The sequence below is a fragment of the Dromiciops gliroides genome, chromosome 1 (genome assembly GCF_019393635.1).
Source record: "Dromiciops gliroides isolate mDroGli1 chromosome 1, mDroGli1.pri, whole genome shotgun sequence".
Classification (NCBI taxonomy): Eukaryota; Metazoa; Chordata; class Mammalia; order Microbiotheria; family Microbiotheriidae; genus Dromiciops; species Dromiciops gliroides.
In genome coordinates this window covers 611,463,196-611,484,417 of record NC_057861.1, presented here as the reverse complement: position 1 = coordinate 611,484,417, position 21,222 = coordinate 611,463,196, and the positions used below count along the sequence as shown (strand labels likewise).

Below are 21,222 nucleotides of genomic sequence, written 5' to 3'. Positions count from 1 at the left end.
AGCAAAAGCCCCGTTCTTTTGCCTTGGGAACTGCTAAACTACGAGGATAGGAGAGTCCCCTTAATTACAGAAGACCCCCGCTGCACAAGCAGCATCCCAGCCTGGCACCTGGCTGGGCATGGCTGGCGCCTGTCTTATCTCCCAGGGACACACAGGGAATCCTGCTTAGCATACAACAACAAATGAAGTCCACTCAGAGGGAGCTTCGTCCTTGACACGTTCAGGGACTCCTGCATGCTCTGAGACCATTGTTTCTGAAAAACATGGCAACTCAAAAAGACAAGGTCAGGGGATCCCCTTAACGATTCATTCAACATAAATGGAAGGCAATCTCAAAGAAGAGCGAGGAAGACCACAGGACCAGAAAAGGCCTCCTGCAGAAGGTGGGATTTATGCTGAATCCGGAAGGGAATCAGGAAAACCAGGAGGAGGAGGTGAGAGGGAGGGAAGGCACAGTCCGTAGACGGAGCGTCCCGTCCCGTACACGGAGTCCTAAGGCCGGTGGATAGAGCGTGTGGATAGCGGTCAAGCGTGGGAAAGCCGGGGGAGTCGGAAGGGGCCAGACTGCGGAGGGCTTTAAATGCTCGAGGATGCTATATCTGATGCTTGGGCGAAGCTGTCCCGTGTTTGGGGTATGTGCGGGAGTTGGCGGGGGGACCTGCCCTAAGGCTGTAGGAAAATCTCTGACAGCTTAGGGGGTCTCCCCTAGATGACCAGGGATGTGGTGCGATCCAGTGGAAAAAGGGGGAGTTGGAGGCAGGAGGAGCAGGTTTCCTATGTGATTCTTTGCAATGACCGCTGATGGAGGGACTGGGTGCTTCTGCCATTTTCTACCTGCGTGCCTTACGTCACTTTTAAGCCCTCTGTGCCTCAGGATCCTCATGGGAAACTGAGTTTGGATTAGATCACTTTTAACACCCTAAATCTTGCATTCCCGGGCCTGTGGGATCCTTCCCTGGTACTGATAACGGGAAGGGAATGTAGAGACACTGAAAGCCCGCCAAGCACTGGCAGCCAGTCATCTGAAGGCGAAGGGTCCGGCCCCGCCTCCTCCCAGCGCCCCGCGGGCGGCGGCGACGCGCTGACGTAGCCGGCTGCGTGTGGACGCTCGCTGGCTCGCTCGGGCGTCGGCGTCGGCGTCGGCGCCGGCGCCGGCGCCGGCGCTACCTTCCCGGGTTACACCAAACAGAACCAGTGCGGTGGGCGGCGCCAACCTGGGCAGGACAATGAAGCAGGAGCTAACGGCCGAATCCCGGGCGAGCACCGGATTGACAGAGATGTAGCTGGGGGTCAGCTTTCTGTAACTGAAAAGGTGAAGGCCGCGGAGCACGGGGCATGGGGTGAGGGAATGGACTGAGACTGGGGAGCCAGGGGGCGGCAGCAGGAGCTGCGGTCAGTGCAGCAGCCCCGGGACCCAGGCGCCTTCCCGCCCTAGGTTGCCTGCGTCTCGCGGCCCCGGTGGATGCGGCTGTTCCTGCTTCTGCTGCTCTCGCGCTTTCCCCCGCGCTGCTTATCCTAGTGTATGTGTAGATTTGCTCTGCCTTTCGGTGTAAAGGAGGTTCGTTATAAACAGCACCCCGCCCAGAGACCTAGGGAGGACCTGGTTCTGATTCTGATTCTGATTCTAACAGCTGCCCTAAGCGTCCTGCAAACAACCCCCCTTCACCTGTAGTCACACAAAATCATTCATGTGTGTGTGTGTGTGTGTGTGTGTGTGTACACACACATATTTTAAATCTACTTTTCGGTGCAAAAGAAGTCCATAAGCAGTATACCAGCCTGGGAGGAGGGGGGAGAACCAATTGCCATCCTAGCATCCTGCAAACATCCCCTTCTCCTGACAACAACCCTTCTTAGAGTTTCTCAATTCTTAGGAAGTGTGGAAAGTGGAGTACAGTAGTCTCCAAGAAAAGTTTAATAAGGCCATTCATTGTTCCCACTTTTCCAGTTAGCCTCAAAAAAGAAAAAAAGAAAGAAGAAGAAGAAGAAGAAATACCCCAAACCCAAATGCCCTATAAAAGTGATTGGTGATTACTCCAGTTCTAATTTCTGTTGGGAATAAATAGAAACTTGCCTTTCTTTTCTCTTCCCAGGGGTCAGGGTGGGTTTCAACTGGTGGCCAGAAAATGATCGACTCAGTGAAGCTCCGGAGAGAGAGTGCTGCAGATTTCTTTTCTCACTATGAATATCTTTGTGCACTTCAAGACTCTATACCTCTGCCTGTTGTGAGAGCCAACCTGAGGCTGGGGGTGCTCGATTTCAATGCAGACCGCCTCAAGCTCCTGGACTGGGCACCTTTGCTAAGCGCCCTTAGGATAAATAAAAATTTGCCCTCTGTTGTCATCAGGAGCTCATATCAACCAGGTTTTGGAGATTCAGGTTTGTGGTTCGGGTCTGAAATGCTACTTAAGCCTTTAGGCTGTTGTGGGTTTGCCAGGGAGGGAAAGAGTGAAATTTTAAACAATTGGGACATTACACTTTCCCTAGTAGGTAGGTGGGTACCCCCAGGCTTTATCTGTAATAACTGTATCCTGTAGGGTAGCTTTAAGAGATGGGGAAAGCAGAATTTTATTTGTCCTAGCAAGGATATACAAGGAAGATAATTGTAGCAGCAAAGTTGGCATTCAGTCAAATAGTCATCGTTAATAGTGTGCCAGGCACTGTGCTAGGTACCTTCCAACCCAAACCTTTTGACTCCAAGTCTAGGATTCTTTTCATTATACCAAACTGCATAGCATTGAATGCTTTTCTACTTCAGCCTCTAATTCATCATTTTCTATGTGACCTTTATCATTTGCTTCCTTTATTACATAGTACCACAAAATAGCTCATCCACAAAACTATTTTCCTAACACCTCTTCCTTGCTACTTACTGATTCAAAACAGTAACAGTACTTTAATAAATGCAACAGTAGTAACGTGTAAAGTTCCTTGTTAATATATTTGGATATAATGTAGTATTGAGTACTTAGTGTTAGTAGTAAGTGTTCAAAGGGAGCTGGGTGGTCCAGTGGAGATTTCCAGGCCTAGAATCAGGAAGAACTGAGTTTGAGATCAGTTTCAGCTGTGTAACCCTGAACAAGTCACTTAACCTCTGTCTGCCTCAGTTTCCTCATCTTTAAATTGAGGATCATAATAGCACCTACTTCACAAGGTTGTGAGGTTTAAATGAGATAACTATAAAGTACTCAGCACAGTGCCTGACACATAGTAGGCCTGTAATAAATGATTGATGATGATGATTATTATTATTATTACTGAGGAGGAAGTGCATAGGATCATAGATTTAGTTCTGGAATGGACCTAAGTGTTTTGCTAGTTCAGTCCCTTCACTTTTACTTTTGAAAAATCAATTATATTTATGTATTTTGCCTTTGTCATTTCAGCTCAGCCCTCCAGATTGAACTTTACTGGGGACAAAAGAAAAGCTGTTAAGTTGAGGCTTCCAATTCAGTGACTCCTTCTGACAGTGTAGATAATATTCTGTCTTGTTAGCTCTCCTCCTCTCCCAGTTAGGACCATTACCACTTAATCAGAGCCAGGCATCTTTGCAGTGTGCTTTGCATTCCTGTTGTTGTGTTCCTTGTATGTATCATTCTCTTTGGATCTTTTTTGCTCTGGTTCATACAAATCTTCCCCCATTGCTCTGAATTTTTTTTTTTAGGGGTGGGGAGGAGGGTGAGGCAATGGGGTTAAGTGACTTGCCCAAGATCACACAGCTGATAAGTGTCAAGTGTCTGAGGTCATATTTGAACTCAGGTCCTCCTGACTCCAGGGCCAGTGCTCTATCTACTGCACCACCTAGCTGTCCCTGCTCTGAATTCTTAATATTTATCATAAAATTCATAAACCATGGGGTTTTTTTGGCTATTCTATAATCATGAACACCTGCTTTGTTTCTAAGTATTTGCTACCACAAAGAGCGAGCACTGTCATTAATATTTTGGTATATGTTAAACCTTTATTTCTGTCTTTATCTTTGGAATATATACCCAGTAGTGTGGTGCCTAGAACAGAAGATAAAGATAGTTTAATCGCTTGTTTTAAATGGTCTCTAATTGAAAACTAGAATGTTTGGACCCTTCACAGGTCTGCCAACACTGAATTTGTTAATGTGTCTCTTCCCTCAGGCTTCCCAAAATTGTTCATTTTTTGTCATTTTTGCTCATTTGTATTGTGTGAGGTGAAACCTCCGACTTGCCTTAGTTTTGTAAGTAATTTGGAAGATGTTTTGAACCCATTTATAGTTTGCGATTTGAAAACTATGACTTGGTGTTATATTGTCAATTCTATATATATTTTGGACATCATACTTTTATTAATGATATTTATGCAAATATTTCCCACATTGAAGTTTCTCTTAATTCTTTTTTCATCAATGAATGAAGCTTTTTAATTTTGTGTAGTGAAAATTGTGTATTTTATCTTCTAAAAATTTACCTCACTGCTGGAAGAGAGAGCATGCAATTATAATCCCAGCCACTAGGGAGTCTGAGACTGGCTGATAGTTTGAAATACTGAGGTCTGAGATACAGTGGGCTGTGCCACTCAGGTATCACACTAAGTTTGCATGCCCTTGGGAGTCAGGGAGCCACCAGGTTGCCTAAGGAGGGCCAACCAGCCTAGGACAGAAATGGAACAGGTTAAAGTTTTGGTGTCAGTGAGATTGAGTCCTTGAGTTTATTTCCAGCCTGGGCGAGCTTGGGGAGACCCAACCTTTTTTTTTTTTTTTTCTTTTAAGTACCCGTAGGCATAGTGGTGAAAGGGATTTCATCCCATTTTCTAAAAGTTTTATGGTATGGCCTTTTTATATTAGTTCATATCCATGGTATAAGGAAGATGCATCAAACATGTAGCTAGCAACATGCCACCTGAAACACTTTTCTCATATTAGTCTACATTCCAGCCGAATTGGACTACCCTCTGCTCTTCTGAACACTCACTGTACCCTTAAAATTTCATTCTTTGTTCTTGATCCCTTTATTATCCCTTCCTTCCCCTCTTTACCTGTCAAATTACTGCCCATCCTTTAATGTCTAACTCAAATACTGTGTCTTCCAAGAAAGCCTTCTCTGATCTTCCTAGACGGCAATGAACTTTTCCCTCAGATCTCACACTTTGTTTTGTAACTTTATATTTGTAACATGATTAATGTAATTAATCATGTATATTATAGCTCTTGACCCATTGCTAAACCTTTCAGCTCTTAGAGAGAGTTACCTAAATTTTTTATCTTCATGCAGTTGTTTAATGTTTGTATTTATGTAAAAAGTTAGAAAGGGGGAAGAGAGCTTTTTAACAGAGCACAGTTTTTATGCAAGAAAAAAGAATGTTTTACACAAGTTCTTTTTTGTTGTTGTTGGTACAAGTTTTCTTTGGATAATAATAATTTTGAAAAACATTTTTTTCTAGTTTCTGATAGGTATAAAGCTTATTTTAAACGGCGAATTCCTACAATTAGATCCAAAGAGGTGACCATCCAAATATGTAAAGCTATTAAAGGCTGTTTAACTGTATCTACTGCTCTGAAGAACCTAGAGCTTCAGGGAATATGTTTGAGAGAACGAGATTTAATATTGTTAACAAAGGTAAGGTTTCTAAAATTCATCATGGCTACATTTGGTAATAATTCTGTTTTTTAAACCCTCCTGATGGTTAACGTTCTGATTTTTTTCATTGAAGGGATTGAATAAATCAGCATCTTTGGTACATCTATCTCTAGCGTATTGTCCAATTGGAGATGGAGGTTTAGAAAGTGAGTTTTTAAATTAATTAATTTTTTTCTTCCAGCTATCCTAATATTGTGTGTGTGTGTGTGTGTGTGTGTGTATTTCAGAGGCCAAACCTTCTAGCATGAACCTAACTAACACTAACTACTAACCTGACCTCCCCAGTCTCTTGCCTTATTTTGTACTATATTAGTCCTTGATTATATCTTGTTATATTCTGCCATTTAAAAAAAAATGAGTATTGGTTTTGTCTTCCCAAATGGATTATAAAGTTGTTCAGGTCATGGACTATCTGTGCATCTTGTAGTCCTCTTTGGAATGCAGTGCAATGATAGCCTCATGTAGTTGTTATTTAATACTTAGTGATTTACAATAAAAACAAATGAAAATAGATTGTAGAGTATGTGATGTTGGAGGGTTTTTGTTTTTCTTTTAGTGATTGTATAGAAATTAAGGCACAGACAAGAGAAAATGTTTATAATTTATGCTTTAAAAATACAGGAAAATTCCTGGTATATCAAAAGCAAATTCCAAACACTTAGACTGTATAATTTTTAGCTAGCTAGCTTGTGATTTTTGTAAATTGGAATAATATCTCAAACGTAATAGACTTTATAGTTGTTGTGTCTTTTCTGTTCTACACGCTTAGTGTATATATAGGTATTATGAAAAAAACAAAAACAAAAAAGTCTTAGTAATACAAAATTGCTACTGAATGAAAATAGACTCGGAAAAGTGAATAATGACTGTGATCTGTTCTTTGTCTTTGGTTTCTCTATTGTTTTTTAGCTATCTGTCAAAGTGTTAAGACCTCAGTAACCCTCAAGACTATAAACTTCTCTGGGTGTAATCTGACTTGGCGTGGGGCAGAACATCTGGCCAATATCTTAAAGGTGATTAATGTTTGGACTTTAATCTTAATAACTTATGTGTCTGGCACAAAAAAATGAATGCAAATTGATCAAAAAAATTACTTTCTTAGATAACTAAACAGAAGGTGATTGTAGCTGTTGCTAAAGAGAGGTGACTAAGTTTTGCTGTTTTGGAGGCACCTACTATTCTGTAGTAGAACAAACAAATGCCCAAGCTTTTCTATTTACCTACAGAAATTCATTTGAGAAGCTTGCTTGGTTTTAAAAATTTTTGTTTTTATTATTTTAATGTATTCTATGGGATGTTCCTGATTAACCACTTCTAGGAGGCAGACTGCATGGTGTGATGGAAAGTTCACTGGACTTAGTAGTTGGAGATGGAGATTCTAGTCCTGGTTCTGTCTCATCAAGTTCTTACATAATATTTATTGTTCAAGTCATTTTATGCCTCTCCCTTGTTTTTAAAGCCTGGAGTTAAGCTTGCCATAGCACCACTGTATGAATTTTCAAAATAATCTTTATTTGCTTTGTCATATGTCATGTTCTCTTGTTAATATATTAAATCCTGGTATTTTAGGATCTTATCAAGCTTTTTTTTAAATCTCATTTTATAGGCAAAAAACAAAACCCAGAAGGGTTTAATTACTTGCCCCATTTTGTGCATTTCAGTACTGGGGACTGGGACTGGACCTGAAGTCCTATGATTATTGGTGCTTTTTACTCAACCACATTTTTCAAGTTTGTTTTCATGGTAGTATATATGAATTTACAATTTAATAGGCATTTTATAAGAGACTTTATTTACATAAATATTGATTATTCCCAGAGACTTATTTCATTTCTTTAAATCTTTCAAGTACCAGGCATTAAGGAGGCATGAGGATGTGTGGGCTGAGAGTCTTCGCTATCGGAGTCCTGATCTAGATGGCATGGCAGGCTTGCAGCGAATCTCACTCAACTGCAACACCCTTATTGGTGATCAGGGTGCCAGTGCTTTTGCAGAATGTCTTTGTGACACTTTGTGGCTGAGAGGTTGGTAAAAACAGTTATTTCTGGGGGACAGTAGAAGTGGTCTTTAACCCAGTTCATCATGACAAGTACAAAAATGACTTATTGCCAGATTCTTTGCTTTGCTCTGTTGTGGAATGAGGCATTTTAGTTTGATTTTCATACCCTAGCTTTCAGAATATTATTTGAGTTGAAGCAAGGGACGTGTGGATCTTTAGTTTTTGTTTCCTCTATATTATAGCTTATATGCTCTAGACAAGTGCCTTGCTCCTGGGAAACATTGACTAGTTAGAAAATTCTTTGTGGCCATTTTCTTTATGCTTTTCACTTCTATTTAATGTGTGTGTGTGTGTGTGTAAAAGTCTTAATATGAAAAAATACGTAAAAGATATTTTGATTATTTTAATAAAATGTTTATGTTTTTAAGAAAAATACTTTTTTAAATGTCCCAAAACTCTTAAAGCTTTAATGGCGTTAAAACATCACTGAGACTTTTGGGACACTGTATGTCTTCATTTTTTTTCTGTGCTTGTCATAATTTTTTCCTCTTAGCTTTCCTTTTCTTCTTTTTTAATTCTTGTCTTTTGCTCTTCTCTCCATCTTTACTGTTGTAGGTCCTCTTCTATTCTCCCTCTACATTGTCTCTCACCTCTCTTCAGATGACTTATAGATCTATCCAGTTTTAGACTGGAGTTTCAGTTCCATAGTTGCCTATTGGACTTTTCAGACTGAACATCAGAGTGACATCTTGGACTCAACATGGCCAAAACAGAACTCATTATATTTTTTTCTCCAAACCTTATTTTTTTCCCAATCTTCCTTTTCCTGTCCAAACAATCCTTACTCTTCCAGTGTCTCAAGTTTGTAACCTTATCCTCCTCCCCTCCCTTTTTCTTTATTTATATTTCATACTCAGTTGCCAGATCTTGCTGTTTCTGCCTCTATGTTGGCTCTCATGTCCAACCGATTCTGTTACACAGCCACCACCTTATTTCAGGCCTGTATTGCCCCATGCCTAGATTTATTGCAACAACTTCTTGCTTAGTCTCCTAGCATCAAGTCTTTTCTCCATTCCAGTTCATCTTCCACACAGCTGCTCATGATTTTCCATAAGTGATCCAAACACATGACTCCTCTACTCCATAAGCCACAGTCTCTGTTGTCCTTAGGATCAACTATAAATTCTTCGCTTTAAGTTTTAAAAACTTTAACAATCTTACCCCAAAGTATCTTTCCTGCCTCATTGTACATCACTCCACCTTCTTCATTCTGTGATATAGCCAAACTTGTCTGTACTCTGCTCATCACACATGACACTCCATCTCCCATCTTTGTGCCTTGGAACTGATCATGCTCAATTCCTAGAATGTGTTTTTTCTTCATGTCTGCCTCACAGAATCCATCCACTACTTCAAGATGTATCCCAAAAGCCTCAGCCTGTCTCAAGCCTCTTCTAGTCTCCCTTAACTGCCAGTGTCTTTTCACAAACTTTCTTATATTAACTATTTTGTACTTTTTCTCTTTATATTTATAATGTATAAACTTAGATGTGTGCTTGCCATCTCTCCCATTAAGAGGTAAGCTCTTTGAGAGAAGAGATTGTATCATTCTTTGTATCCCAAGCACCTAGTACATAGTAGGTAGTTAACTAATACTCTTTAATATCTCATCTCTTGAAGGGCTTGTTTGGCTGACCATTAGAGACCAGGGAGATGACCAGGAGATGTAGCACAAAATTTTTCCTTCTAGCTGTTGTTAATAAACCAGTGAAGACCAAAGAAGCCTGATTAGTTATGGCTCTTTTGCCATAACTATGAAATTTATCAACCCAATTTTGGTCCTGCATGCCAGTAGAAAGTACCTATGCCACAGATTATCCTTTCTGTTCTTTCTCCCGACCCCACCAAAAATGAAATTCAGGCTTTAGAACTCATTGATATTTTAAATTTAGCTTATTTTAAAATTACTTTACATTTCTTTGTGCATACATGCAATAATAGCATCCCACAAATGTTCTTAGTAACTGTTAAGGGCTAAAATTCTAGCTAAACTGTCTAAAATATCTAATGAGTGGTCACCAATAAATTATAAGCTTTAGCAAGAGTTAGACTTTTAAGCATTTATTAAGGAGAATAAGAATTTGGTAAAGAGAGAGAAAGGCCTAGATTCCTATCTATTAAAGGGAGAGCACATTTCTAGCTCCGCTCTCCACCAGAGTCCAAAGGCCAGAGAGTCAGACCGAGCTGCCAGTCTCTTCCTTCTTCCTCCCACTAGCCCGCGTCACTTCCTGACGCCAAAGAAAAGACTCCTGGTCTTGCCCTCAAAGACCTTCGCTTCATGGGCGGAACTCTTCTACAGTAAGTCTCCAGCAGGTGGCATCATTCCAATCGTTGCATAACAGAGAGGTCAAACTAGAATTAAAATGTGATGTGAATAATCTTCAAAAAGCATGATTTAATCTTGGCATAAGGACGGTCAAGTCCCTGCTCTAATGCTTGCTTTGCGACCTTGAGAAGACACTTAGCTTCTGTGGACCTCAGTTTCCTCATCTGTAATGTCGTGGTAATAATACTTGCATTATCTGCCCTCCTTCTGGAGGGAGTTATGAGATAATTGTAGATGCATCGGACAGGAACTTTTCATTTTTATCTTTGTATCCCAAGTACATAGCCAGGTCCAGACACATAGTAGGCACTTTGTTTAATGTTATTTCCAAGTTCATGGATGAAAAAATTGAGACCATATAGTAAACACAGCTAAAGTTTATAGTCTGATATTTTGCTTTGTAAACTTTTTAGGACCATATAAATGTAGTGGTATTGATGATAATAAAAAGGAAGTGAGGAAGGCACCTCATGTTAGCTAGGTCTCTGATGGTGAATTTAAGAGTAGTCTTTGATAATAGTCACATAGGATAGGTAGGCATGGATGGATTGTGATATATATTGTCTATGAGATTACAGATCCATTTCAATATTAGAATGGAAAGAAAAGATACTCCACATATGAATAGTGATGACTATATATTAAATAGATGAATCTAATGAATAGAAATGTTTTCTTTATTTCAAGCACTTGATCTGCAGCAATGTGGAATTAGCGATGAGGGAGCCAAAACTCTACTAACTGCCCTGGAAGAAAATACAACCATAGTGGTTCTGGATATAAGAAAAAACCCACTAGTTGGTATGTCAATAAATTGTTGTTTTGCCAAATTAATCTTGCTTGCTAGTGATAGAGCTTAACAAAAAGTGTTTAAATTATAATTACAAAGTCAACTCTCATAATTTCAATTCCTTTTATAGTTTTGAATTTTTTTTTAATGAATATATTTTTTTAAGTGAAGCAATTGGGGTTAAGTGACTTGCCCAGGGTCACACAGCTAGTAAGTGTCAAGTGTCTGAGGCCAGATTTGAACTCAGGTCCTCCTGACTCCAGGGCCGGTGCTTTAGCCACTGTGCCACCTAGCTGCCCCCCAACATTCACTTTTAAAACTATAAAGGGGGGGGGGCAGCTAGGTGGCACAGTGGCTAAAGCACCGGCCCTGGAGTCAGGAGGACCTGAGTTCAAATCTGGCCTCAGACACTTGACACTTACTAGCTGTGTGACCCTGGGCAAGTCACTTAACCCTGAATTGCCCTGAAAAAGAAAAAATGAATGTTGTATTATTAAATGGGTTTTGCAAGTGAATAGTTCCTGGTTACTCCTGTGATGAAGGCAGGATGGATTTTGGCCCTTGTAGTTGTAGGCCTGGTGCTGCAGAATAACTTCAGCATCAAAACCACAGCTTTGTTTGCCACTTTGTGTATGGCCCACTGGGGTGGGGGTTGTAACGTTTGCTCCAACCTATTTGAACTGTTAATTCTTGCCAGGGAACTGTATACTATTAAATGTTTTGACTTTCAGTACTTCAGTACACATAAATATCCCTCAGACCTTTATTTTTCTTTGCCCCTTTTGTTAAAATTCCCTTGCAAAGGTGCATTTTTTTTTTAGCCAATAAATTCATAATGTTTATATGATTTTTGAGATTATGCTTAGAGTATTTAGAGTATAATTCTTATCTCTTGGCTTTTTAAATACATTTACCATTGGAAGCCCCTCTGTATCCCTAGAGTCTGAGATCCTCTAGAGGTGCTACTGAAGAATAGGTAAGAGTGTGTCAGCTTGTTTGAGCAATGGCTGAGTAGAAACTTTGAGCAAAGATTATTTTTCAGACCAGTTCATCTGTTCTTTCATCTGTGTCACTTGTTATTGACAAAGAAGCCTTTTGGAGGAAATTTATGCTGAGAAATAGCCTCAAATATTTTTTTTTAGGGAAGGGAAATATCCACAAAAAGGTCACATGTATATAATTACTGTAATAAAAAAATTGTATGTTTCTGGAAAAGGGACAGTAGTGGTATCTGGCTAGTTCTCTGTTTTTCAATGAAAACATTTACAAAATCACTGGAGACTTTGTAATTTAATTTTCATTTCACTTTAGATCATTCTTTGATGAAAGCAGTTATTGACAGAGCTGTCCAGAATGGAAAGAGTGCTAAGTCAGAGGTATGGTGTACTTTTTATTTTGTCCAGAAGGATTTGTTGATGTGTTTATTTTTTAATAGCAAAGGCACACATGAAATTCATTTTTTAGTTACAAGTTAGTCATTTTCTGGCTAAATAACATAAAGACAATCTTAGACTTTTCCTTTGATTCATATTGCCAAAGATTATACTGCTAATTATATCACCAAAAGGAAGTTAAACACATTTTTTAAAATTTAAAATTATAATTGCTGGCTGAAGCCAAAACCTCTTAAGTTGCCTGTCACTGAAATGTAGTATTTTACTTCTCTTTTCTAGTACAAGTGGTTAAGTTCTCCAACTTTAAAGGACCTTTTCAAAACTAAACAGAAAAAAAGAACTATAATTCTGGGAAGTGGTCGAAAAGGAAAAGCTACTATTCGTATTGGTAACCTTGCTTTTTTAACGCCGCTTGGAAGTTCCCCCTGTAATATTTACTTACCTTTTTTGTGGGTCCAAAACCCCAATCCTACCTTATTTGCTCTTTTGGGGACTTTTTATGTTGACTGCTATGATTAGAATATGTTTATTTACCTCTAATATTTTGAAAGTAAATTTTTGGGGAGGATTTTGATGAAGAGTAAACCTAAAGATAATATTTATTAAAAGCCAGTGCTATTTCTGAAGATGTCTGCTTTTGTTGTCTTCCTCCCTTATGTACATTTACCTAAAGTGAGTGAATGAAGTGCTGAAATAAAAAATAAATCTAAAAAATATGATATTTTCAGAGGAGGGCATATCTACATTTATCCTCTCAAATATTTAAAAAGTGGTTCACTCATTCAGATGAAGTACCTTTAAAGAGATAAACTCTTTGAGAAATGCTATGGAAGATTAGATATTTGTGTTCAAAAGGACTTCTTGACTATGGGTATTTCTAGACTTTTGAAATTAGAGCTGCAATGCCATGATAAAGTATTATTAAAGTTCAGATATTTATAGAACTTTTGTGCTATAAGAATTTAAAAAATACTGTGAGCAAAGACTGAGTAAGAACTTCCAGCAAAGTCTTTTTCAGATCCTCTCATTTGCTCTTGTTAATTTAATCTTTTCTGTCCCATTTTGTGGCTGGTGAGAATGGTAGTATATTAGGAGTATACCTGTGTCGGAAAATAACAAGATTGCCTTCATTGTAGGTTGTGAACAGTTTAATTAAGGAAACTTAAAGAATACAGGAGATGGCTGTCACTGTACTTTTACAAGAAAAGGAAAAAAAAAAACAACATGAAAAAGTACATCCTAAAAAAACTCACAACTTATCTACTGGTTTGGGAGCTTTTATATTTACTTTCTTGAGTAGGAATTTAGATCTTAATTTGGAGAACAATTTTTACCTGACAGAAAAAAAAGAACCAACTTTTCCCATTATAGATTTACAGAGTTAGTAGTATTATGCAATCTTATGAGAAATAAATTCTTAAATCTAAAGTTGCCTTTTAAAAAGTCTAAATGAGTGACACAGTGGACAACATAAAATTAAATGTTTTAATTAATATATGGTAAAATTAAATATTTTTTGCTCCCAGATTGAAACATGTTTTTACTTGGTCAGCTATGAATTTTTGCCTTGTTCTAAGCCCTTAAATCTTATATTCTGAAAGAAGGAACTCTGGAAGGAGTCTCATTCTTCATTGAGCTTCTTTGAGGAATAGTGATAAAGATGTTTTAAAATGAAAATATACCTTAGGTTTATACTGAATAAGTGGATAAAAAGGAATAATTTTCATAAAGGATTTGATAGACTTGAAATTTAGCTTTTACACCTCTAAATATTTGTACATTAGAACATATTGAACATATTGAAACATTGGAACATATTGAAAGAATGACTTGTTAAAAATTTTATTGTTGGTTTAAGTGTTAATCATTTTGTTATGATGTGGTATATAATTTAATGGATCTTGAGCATTCCTTTTATCACTGTAGATAGCAAATCCATAAATGTCTTTTCATCATGTTCAATTCTTGTCCAAGTTGTCCCACTGTTCTCACAGAGGATCCACTCAACTTGTCAACCCATAAAATAACCCTTATTTGGTACTTCATACACTATACAGAAGAATTTTTTTTTCTGAAATTGTGATTTCATCAAGTAAATTACCCTTTTCAATGAAGATTATCAATTTCTCTGTAACTAGTTTTAGAAAGTGACCTTGGGTCCTGAGACAAATTAAATAACTTGTTCAGAGCCACATGGCCATTATGTACCATCTTGCCTCTCAAAAAGAGCTATCATAGCAATTCTGAAGGGATTTGATGTGGAAACCAAGTATGGATTCTTTTCCAACCCCAACCCTATGGGTATGTGAGAAGAAAAAGAACATGGTCAGTGAGGACATCATGTTTTTTAGCCCTTTCATTGTGCGTAGTAGAGAACTGACCTTAGAGTCAGAAGAACAGTGTGTTAAAGTCTCACCTTTTGACACATATTGACTCCATAAGTCCAAGCAAGTCACATAAGTGGTGACACTGCTGGTGTCAATGGTAAAAGGAAGCTTCTTACTGTAAGACCTTCACCAGTGACATCATAGGTGTATCTCCTATCCCTTTATTAATGTTAATATCTTTAAATCATCCTTTAAATGTTATGTATCCTTGACTTCACACTGGTTCTTTTATTGGAAGATACATACACAACAATAGTTTTTAAAAGTGTGGTTTGCTAAATGGAAAGAGGTAGACTATGATTTGCCTACCAATATTAGTTTTAAATATTTGAACCACATCAAATAATGAAGTAATTAGTATGTTAAAAGAAATGCTTTCGATAATGTCACAATTATCCTTTATTATTTTAAAAATTCATTTTATGCTTATGACATTGTTGAAATTGTGTAAATCATTGTTTACGTGTAGACTATTACATAGAGCTAAATTTCAATAACTTAATAGTGATATCTGATAGTATTTAATAAGCTATTTTAGGATAAAAGGCAGTTGGACATAGTAGATAGACTTTGCCTTGTAGTGAGGAAGATTTGGGTTCCGATGCTATCTCTCCCACATATTGGTTGTATGACCTGGGCAAGGTACTTGATCTCTGAATGTCCCAAGCAACTCTCTTAAGAATAAATTGGGGGGCAGCTAGATGGAGCAGTGGTTAAAGCACCGGCCCCGAATTCAGGAGTAGCTGAGTTCAAATCCGGCCTCAGACACTTGACACTTACTAGCTGTGTGACCCTGGGCAAGTCACTTAACCCCAATTGCCTCACCAAAAAAAAAAAAAAAAAAGAATGGGGAGGCGGCTAGGTGGCGCAGTGGATAAAGCACCGGCCCTGGATTCAGGAGTACCCGAGTTCAAATCCGGCCTCAGACACTTGACACTTACTAGCTGTGTGACCCTGGGCAAGTCACTTAACCCCCATTGCCCTGCAAAAAAAAAAAAAAAAGAATGAATTGGGGGGGGGGGGTCAGCTAGGTGGTGCAGTGGATAAAGCACCGGCCCTGGAGTAAGGAGGACCTAAATTCACATCCAGCCTCAGACACTTGACCCTTACTGGCTGTGTGACCTTGGGCAAGTCACTTAACCCTCATTGCCCTGCCCCCTCTCCCCCCAAAAAGAATAAAGTAGATGAAGGTATCCACCTGCACTGGTAGGTGAAGTTCCTTAGTGGGAGCTTTCAATACCAAGGAAATCCTAGTTCCTTCCTGAGAATAAGAAGAATTAGAAAAACATTCTCACAAAACATGGTTAAGCAAAGTGAAAATGTGACACATTTGCAAGCTTTACTGAGCTACTGAAAAAGTAATTTTGTTTCTTGGGCTTTTTTATGTTGCTTCAGTAATTTGGAGGCACAAAGGTAAGCACTTCAAGTCAGTGTCTGGGTTAGTGTGTTAATAGTATTTAGTATATACTTTAAAAATAAAATTTAGTATCACAATTAGACTTGTATTAAGAAAGAAAAAATTAAATAGCACAAGATGAATGAAATTTTAATGTAATTTGTGAGGTATAAATTATTCATCCCATGGGCATGATAGAGTCTTATAAAGATTTGCATATTACTGGCTTGTAGTGATTAGGACATCTTATATTCTGTGTACTGATTTTACATGCTGTTTGGAATAGTGGGAGAATTGAACTTGGCTAATAAAGTCTTACAATTATATAAAAAATTAATTAAGGTATTCTTAATATTGCAAGAGAGGGAATTTAATTTTTAAATGTAAACTACAGCTTATCTTTTGCTGTCTTTTCTACTTATTAATGATGTCATAACTGACTTGATAATTAAAATAATTATATGATAATATATTAATGCAATTATATAAGCTAATTATACATAATAATAAACTGTTGTTCAGAAAGGCAGTAAATGCATAAGTGACTTGGATATTTAAAGAATCAATTATTGGCTTCTTTCTCCTATTTTGGGGGGCTATTTTTACATTTATATTTTGTCTTCCATATGAAAGTAAGTGCATTATTGAGAGATCGTTTCATAAGCAGTTCAGTGTTAGTCTGTTCAGTGAAAGTAAGGAGCAGATTTCCAAGTTTCATGCTGACAACCCTCTGTCATAATATTAGGGTGAGAGAGTGGTCTCAGAGTAGTTTAATACTGTAGCTGTAAAGTGCAACTTGTCCAAGACAAAGTACGTGCCAGTGTTTTTCCATTTCCCTCAAGTACAGGACTGTCAAAAGTGTTAGCGTGGATTGCTGATATTGATGAATTTGGTAGAAATATATGTTAGAAATTAATTCTTAGCCAATAAATTGGTGACATCATCCTTTACATTCCATGATACATATTTAACTCGCGTATCTAGCACATACTTAGGCATCATGGACCATCATGCTTAGGTTTGGATTATAAGGTGACTTATAAAGTGAGAGGTTAATTGAAAGATTCACAGACGGGAGTGGGTGGAAATCAGGCACTACAGTGGTACATTTCCACTGTCCAATAGTGCTAACACTATTCATCATAGCCATTCCCATGTGATAGCTTCTTCCACACTGAGATAATTCTGTGACCAGTCCTGATATGGACGAATATACATGGCAGCACATAAAATTATAGCCTATTGTCCAAATATCTTAACCACCATTCCCATATCCTTCTCTTCAAAGGAGAAGTTTTAATACTGCCATGCTAAGGCTAAATGGAAAAATACTAAAGTAACCCTAAAACTTCTTGTGTGACAAAGCTTAGTGGCATTTGTCTTCCACACTTGGGCTAATAGACTCAGTTTTTTCAAGCCAGTCTATGAGTAGCTAACTTTCTCAGCCTATAGTATGTGACATAGACATTGTACTAAAAGTATACTTGGCACAGTACAGGGATAATCTAAAAATGAAATGACTGTTCTTTATAAAAGGACATAGAAGTGAATGGGCTGGGGCAGCTAGGTGGCGCGGTGGACAGAGCACCGGCCCTGGAGTCAGGAGTACCTGAGTTCAAATCTGGCCTTGGACACTTAACACTTACTAGCTGTGTGACCCTGGGCAAGTCACTTAACCCCAATTGCCTCACCCAAAAAAAAAAAAAAAAAGAAGTGAATGGGTTTACTCTGTATTGCATTAGCTTAAATGCTACACATTTTTCTTTTACCCCAGGATGTATATAGGTATGAGAATATAATTATATATAAATATATGTTTCATATTGCTTTTAATTTTTTCCTTTAATGCCTCTTCCAACCATTCAGGAGTAACAACAATGAAACCTCTAAGTACAGGAAGAAAACAGTTACGCAGTAAAGATTCTTATACTCCAGAATCATTACCACCTGGTACTTACGGCTTCCTGCCCTGGCGTACTGCAGAAAGGGCCAACAGGAGCAGGTAGAGTACCTTTAGCTTCTGTCTCTGTAATGTAAGAAAAATATTGACTATGTGAAATGTGAGCCAGATAACTTGTCAGATTGCATATCTTTTGAATCCAAGTGTAAGTCACATTAGCATTTTTACTTAGCAATTTTTGTTTGGAAACTGGGGGGAAATTAGCCATCAAATTTTAATTCTGATAAAAGCATCAGTTTGTAAAAGTTATTTTTAAAAAGGCTCAACAGGTTAATTTTGATCTGTAAGTGTAGTTAATTTTTAAAAAATAAAAAAAACATTAAATTCAGTACCACAACATTTTTCGAAGCACTAGGGATAAAGAGACAAAAAACAAATAGTCTTTGCTCTCAAAGAGCTTAAATTCTAATAGATTTCAGTGACACTATAGCAAGATCTTTTAGGCTACTCATGAAAATATTTTGAGGCATGTATCTTTTAGGAAGTTTCATATTTTATTAAAAATTGTGACAAATTAAAATTCCCTTAAAATGTCATATAATCTGAAAGCTCCAGTGTTCCCTTGGCATTCTTGAGTGTCCTATTCTTCTGGTGGTTATTTCAAATACATGATCCTTACATTAACAAATGTTTCACGAAGATTTAATTTTAAATTCTTTTCTTCAAGAAGTATTATAAATTTCAAAGTATAGATGCTCTATTTAATTTGTAGGTCAAACTTTAGCAATCTCAGTCATTCAGAATGTAGCTACAAATCTTAAAATAAGTGAAAAAAGATTTCTGAGCAGTTAGAAATGTTTTAATAATGGTTGTGCATTAGAGCATATTCACTTGACTTAATAAGAACTTGTCATGCCTTCTCTCAGGGTCTGAACTCTTACTTTGAAGATTTCTTTTTTCTTTTTTTTAATTATTCTTTTTTTTTGAGGCAATTGGGCATAAGTGACCTGCCCAGGGTCACACAGCTAGTGTCAAGTGTCTGATCCTGGATTTGAACTCAGGTCTTCCTGAATCCAGGGCTGGTGCTCTATCCATTGCACCACCTAGCTTCCCCTGAACTCTTTACTTTACATACAGTTCTAACAACCTTGGTTGTCTAGGTTCCAGTCCAGAGAAGATGAGAAGCAATAACTTAAATGGGGACAGAAAAAAATAGTATAGTTGTGGCATTATGGGTAGTTATACTGACAGTGATATAAAATAACAGCTTGACAGTGAAGAGGCAAAAAAAAAAAAAAGCTTGGTGGCTGTGTGTGTCCTTGGAGCACCATTGCCTCTGTATGCCTCATCTTCACTTAAGTGGTCAGAGTTGGACTAGAACAGGGGTTCTTAATTTTTGTGTACATGGACCCCTTTGGCAGTCTGGTGAAATCTGTGGGTCCCTTCTCACAGTGTTTTTTTTTAAAATGCATAAAACAAAAATATTTTGGATTACAAAGGAAATAAATTACATTAAAATAGTTATTAAAGTATTCTAAAAGACAAATTTATGCACCCCAGATTTAAAACTCCTGGAGTAAATGATCTCTTTGGGCTTTTCCAGCTTTAAAGTTTTTACACATCAAGTTGTTGTTTTCTTTTTATCCTTAAGGGGAAAAAAAAGACAAACTTAAAAAATTATAGCTTAGGGTCATTTAATGTAAGCCTTATCTTGATATTTATAGTGACAGTCAAGAAATGTTAAATTATGTTCACTGTATTCTTTCAAAAAAGAGAAGGATATGTAAAATATTAAACTTTCAAGTATTTAGAGCTTTCAGATATGTTTGGCACTATTTGAGGGTTGATTCATTTATCTGGGAAATTCAATTATATAAAATAGATACTTCTCCAAAGATGTCAGTTTAATGTGCTATTGTATGTTTTTACAAATCCCAACATTTTTACCTTAAAATATGACCTAAATTTACTGTTTCTTTAGGGGATTTCCACTGATTAAAACCCAAGATTTACCTTGGCCAGTTCAGGTAATATGCTAATATTTATCATATTTCAATCTGGGGGCTTGAGAGGGAATTTCTGTCCTAATTTTTCTATTCAAGTTGACTGTCCCTTAGAAGTCAACACTTACCAGTGAGCTATTTTTATTATCTGCAATATGTATCTTTAAAAATCTGTAAGTGCACATTGCAGATGTTTGACTTAGCAATTGTTATATGTTATTAAGCAGAAAAGAAGGAAGTTAGTGTCTTCCTAATGTGTGTTGTCTTGCTTCCCAACGGGTTTATAGATAGAACAAATTTTAAATAGAAACATTTGACTTGAAGGAAAATAGTAAAATAGTGGTTCGAAATTTACGACTGGCCTGTTTTTCTGCAATAGGAGATGTTGACCTATCTATGGACTTCTGTTTTCTTGTTAATTAGCTGGAGGTTCAAATGGTATCCTGGTTTATTAACAATATCACATAATCTCAATTTGTTTTTGAGATGTAAGTGGTTCACCCTGACATTGACAGTCTTGTGTCCATTACTGCGTGAAGAATTCTTTAAGCTCTGAGAACAGAGAGCTAATGGTGACATATATTTACATTCTAGGTCTCAAAACAAAACATATAAGATGTTTTTCCATTGGAACACCTTCTAAGCTTTGATTTAGGATGCTCTATTCAAAAAAACTATTATTGAGTGCCTACTATTAACAAACCAGGGGCTTTGGGTATCCTTTCTGAAGAGTTTTGTGGTATTAACATCTTGGTGGAATAAACTTTTCATGTACCATGAAGGAGATAGAAGGGAGAAAGAACTCTGTTGCACTCATAGTGTTTCTTCATCCAAACAATAATGTCTACCTCCTACCCACTGCTTTGTGATGTAAATTAACTGTCTTTTTTAGGGATTTTCTACCGATTAAAACTCAGGATATACCTTGGCCAGTTCACTTAACCTCAGGGTCTTAGTTTCTTCAGTGATGAGTTTTGCATTAGATGATCCCTAAAGTTTGTCCTTTTTAGCTCTTAATCTATGATCTTTTTTTTTTTTTTGGTAAGGCAATTGGGGTTAAGTGACTTGCCTAGGGTCACACAGCTAGTAATTGTTAAGTGTCTGAGGCCGGATTTGAACTCAGGTCCTCCTGAATCCAGGGCCGGTGCTCTATCCACTGCGCCACCCAGCTGCCCCCTTAATCTATGATCTTAAACCCAACTCGTACTGCTTGTGTGAAGTTAAAAGAAAAGTATGATTCAGAATGTTGAAATTAACTAATCATAGTGTAACCAGCAGGAAAAAGTATATTATGCTACTACATCATTTCTTTAAGTGTGGTTATTAATAGTTGTATCTTATATCTTAAGATGAAATGG

At 37.6% G+C, this 21,222-nt stretch overlaps 1 protein-coding gene across 1 annotated transcript in view; it reads left to right on the top strand.

Moving 5' to 3' along the window:
• The first annotated feature begins 1,135 nt into the window (after nucleotides 1-1,135).
• The window catches only part of CEP78 (centrosomal protein 78), a 38,582-nt gene continuing 18,495 nt past the window's right edge, over nucleotides 1,136-21,222 (top strand). Inside the window, 12 exon segments of the mRNA XM_043979815.1 lie at nucleotides 1,136-1,312; nucleotides 2,094-2,379; nucleotides 5,413-5,588; nucleotides 5,683-5,755; nucleotides 6,519-6,622; nucleotides 7,459-7,633; nucleotides 10,682-10,795; nucleotides 12,096-12,160; nucleotides 12,458-12,566; nucleotides 15,961-15,978; nucleotides 17,828-17,963; nucleotides 19,843-19,888. Coding sequence (XP_043835750.1) covers nucleotides 2,127-2,379; nucleotides 5,413-5,588; nucleotides 5,683-5,755; nucleotides 6,519-6,622; nucleotides 7,459-7,633; nucleotides 10,682-10,795; nucleotides 12,096-12,160; nucleotides 12,458-12,566; nucleotides 15,961-15,978; nucleotides 17,828-17,963; nucleotides 19,843-19,888 — 1,269 coding nt within the window. The 5' untranslated portion in view covers nucleotides 1,136-1,312; nucleotides 2,094-2,126.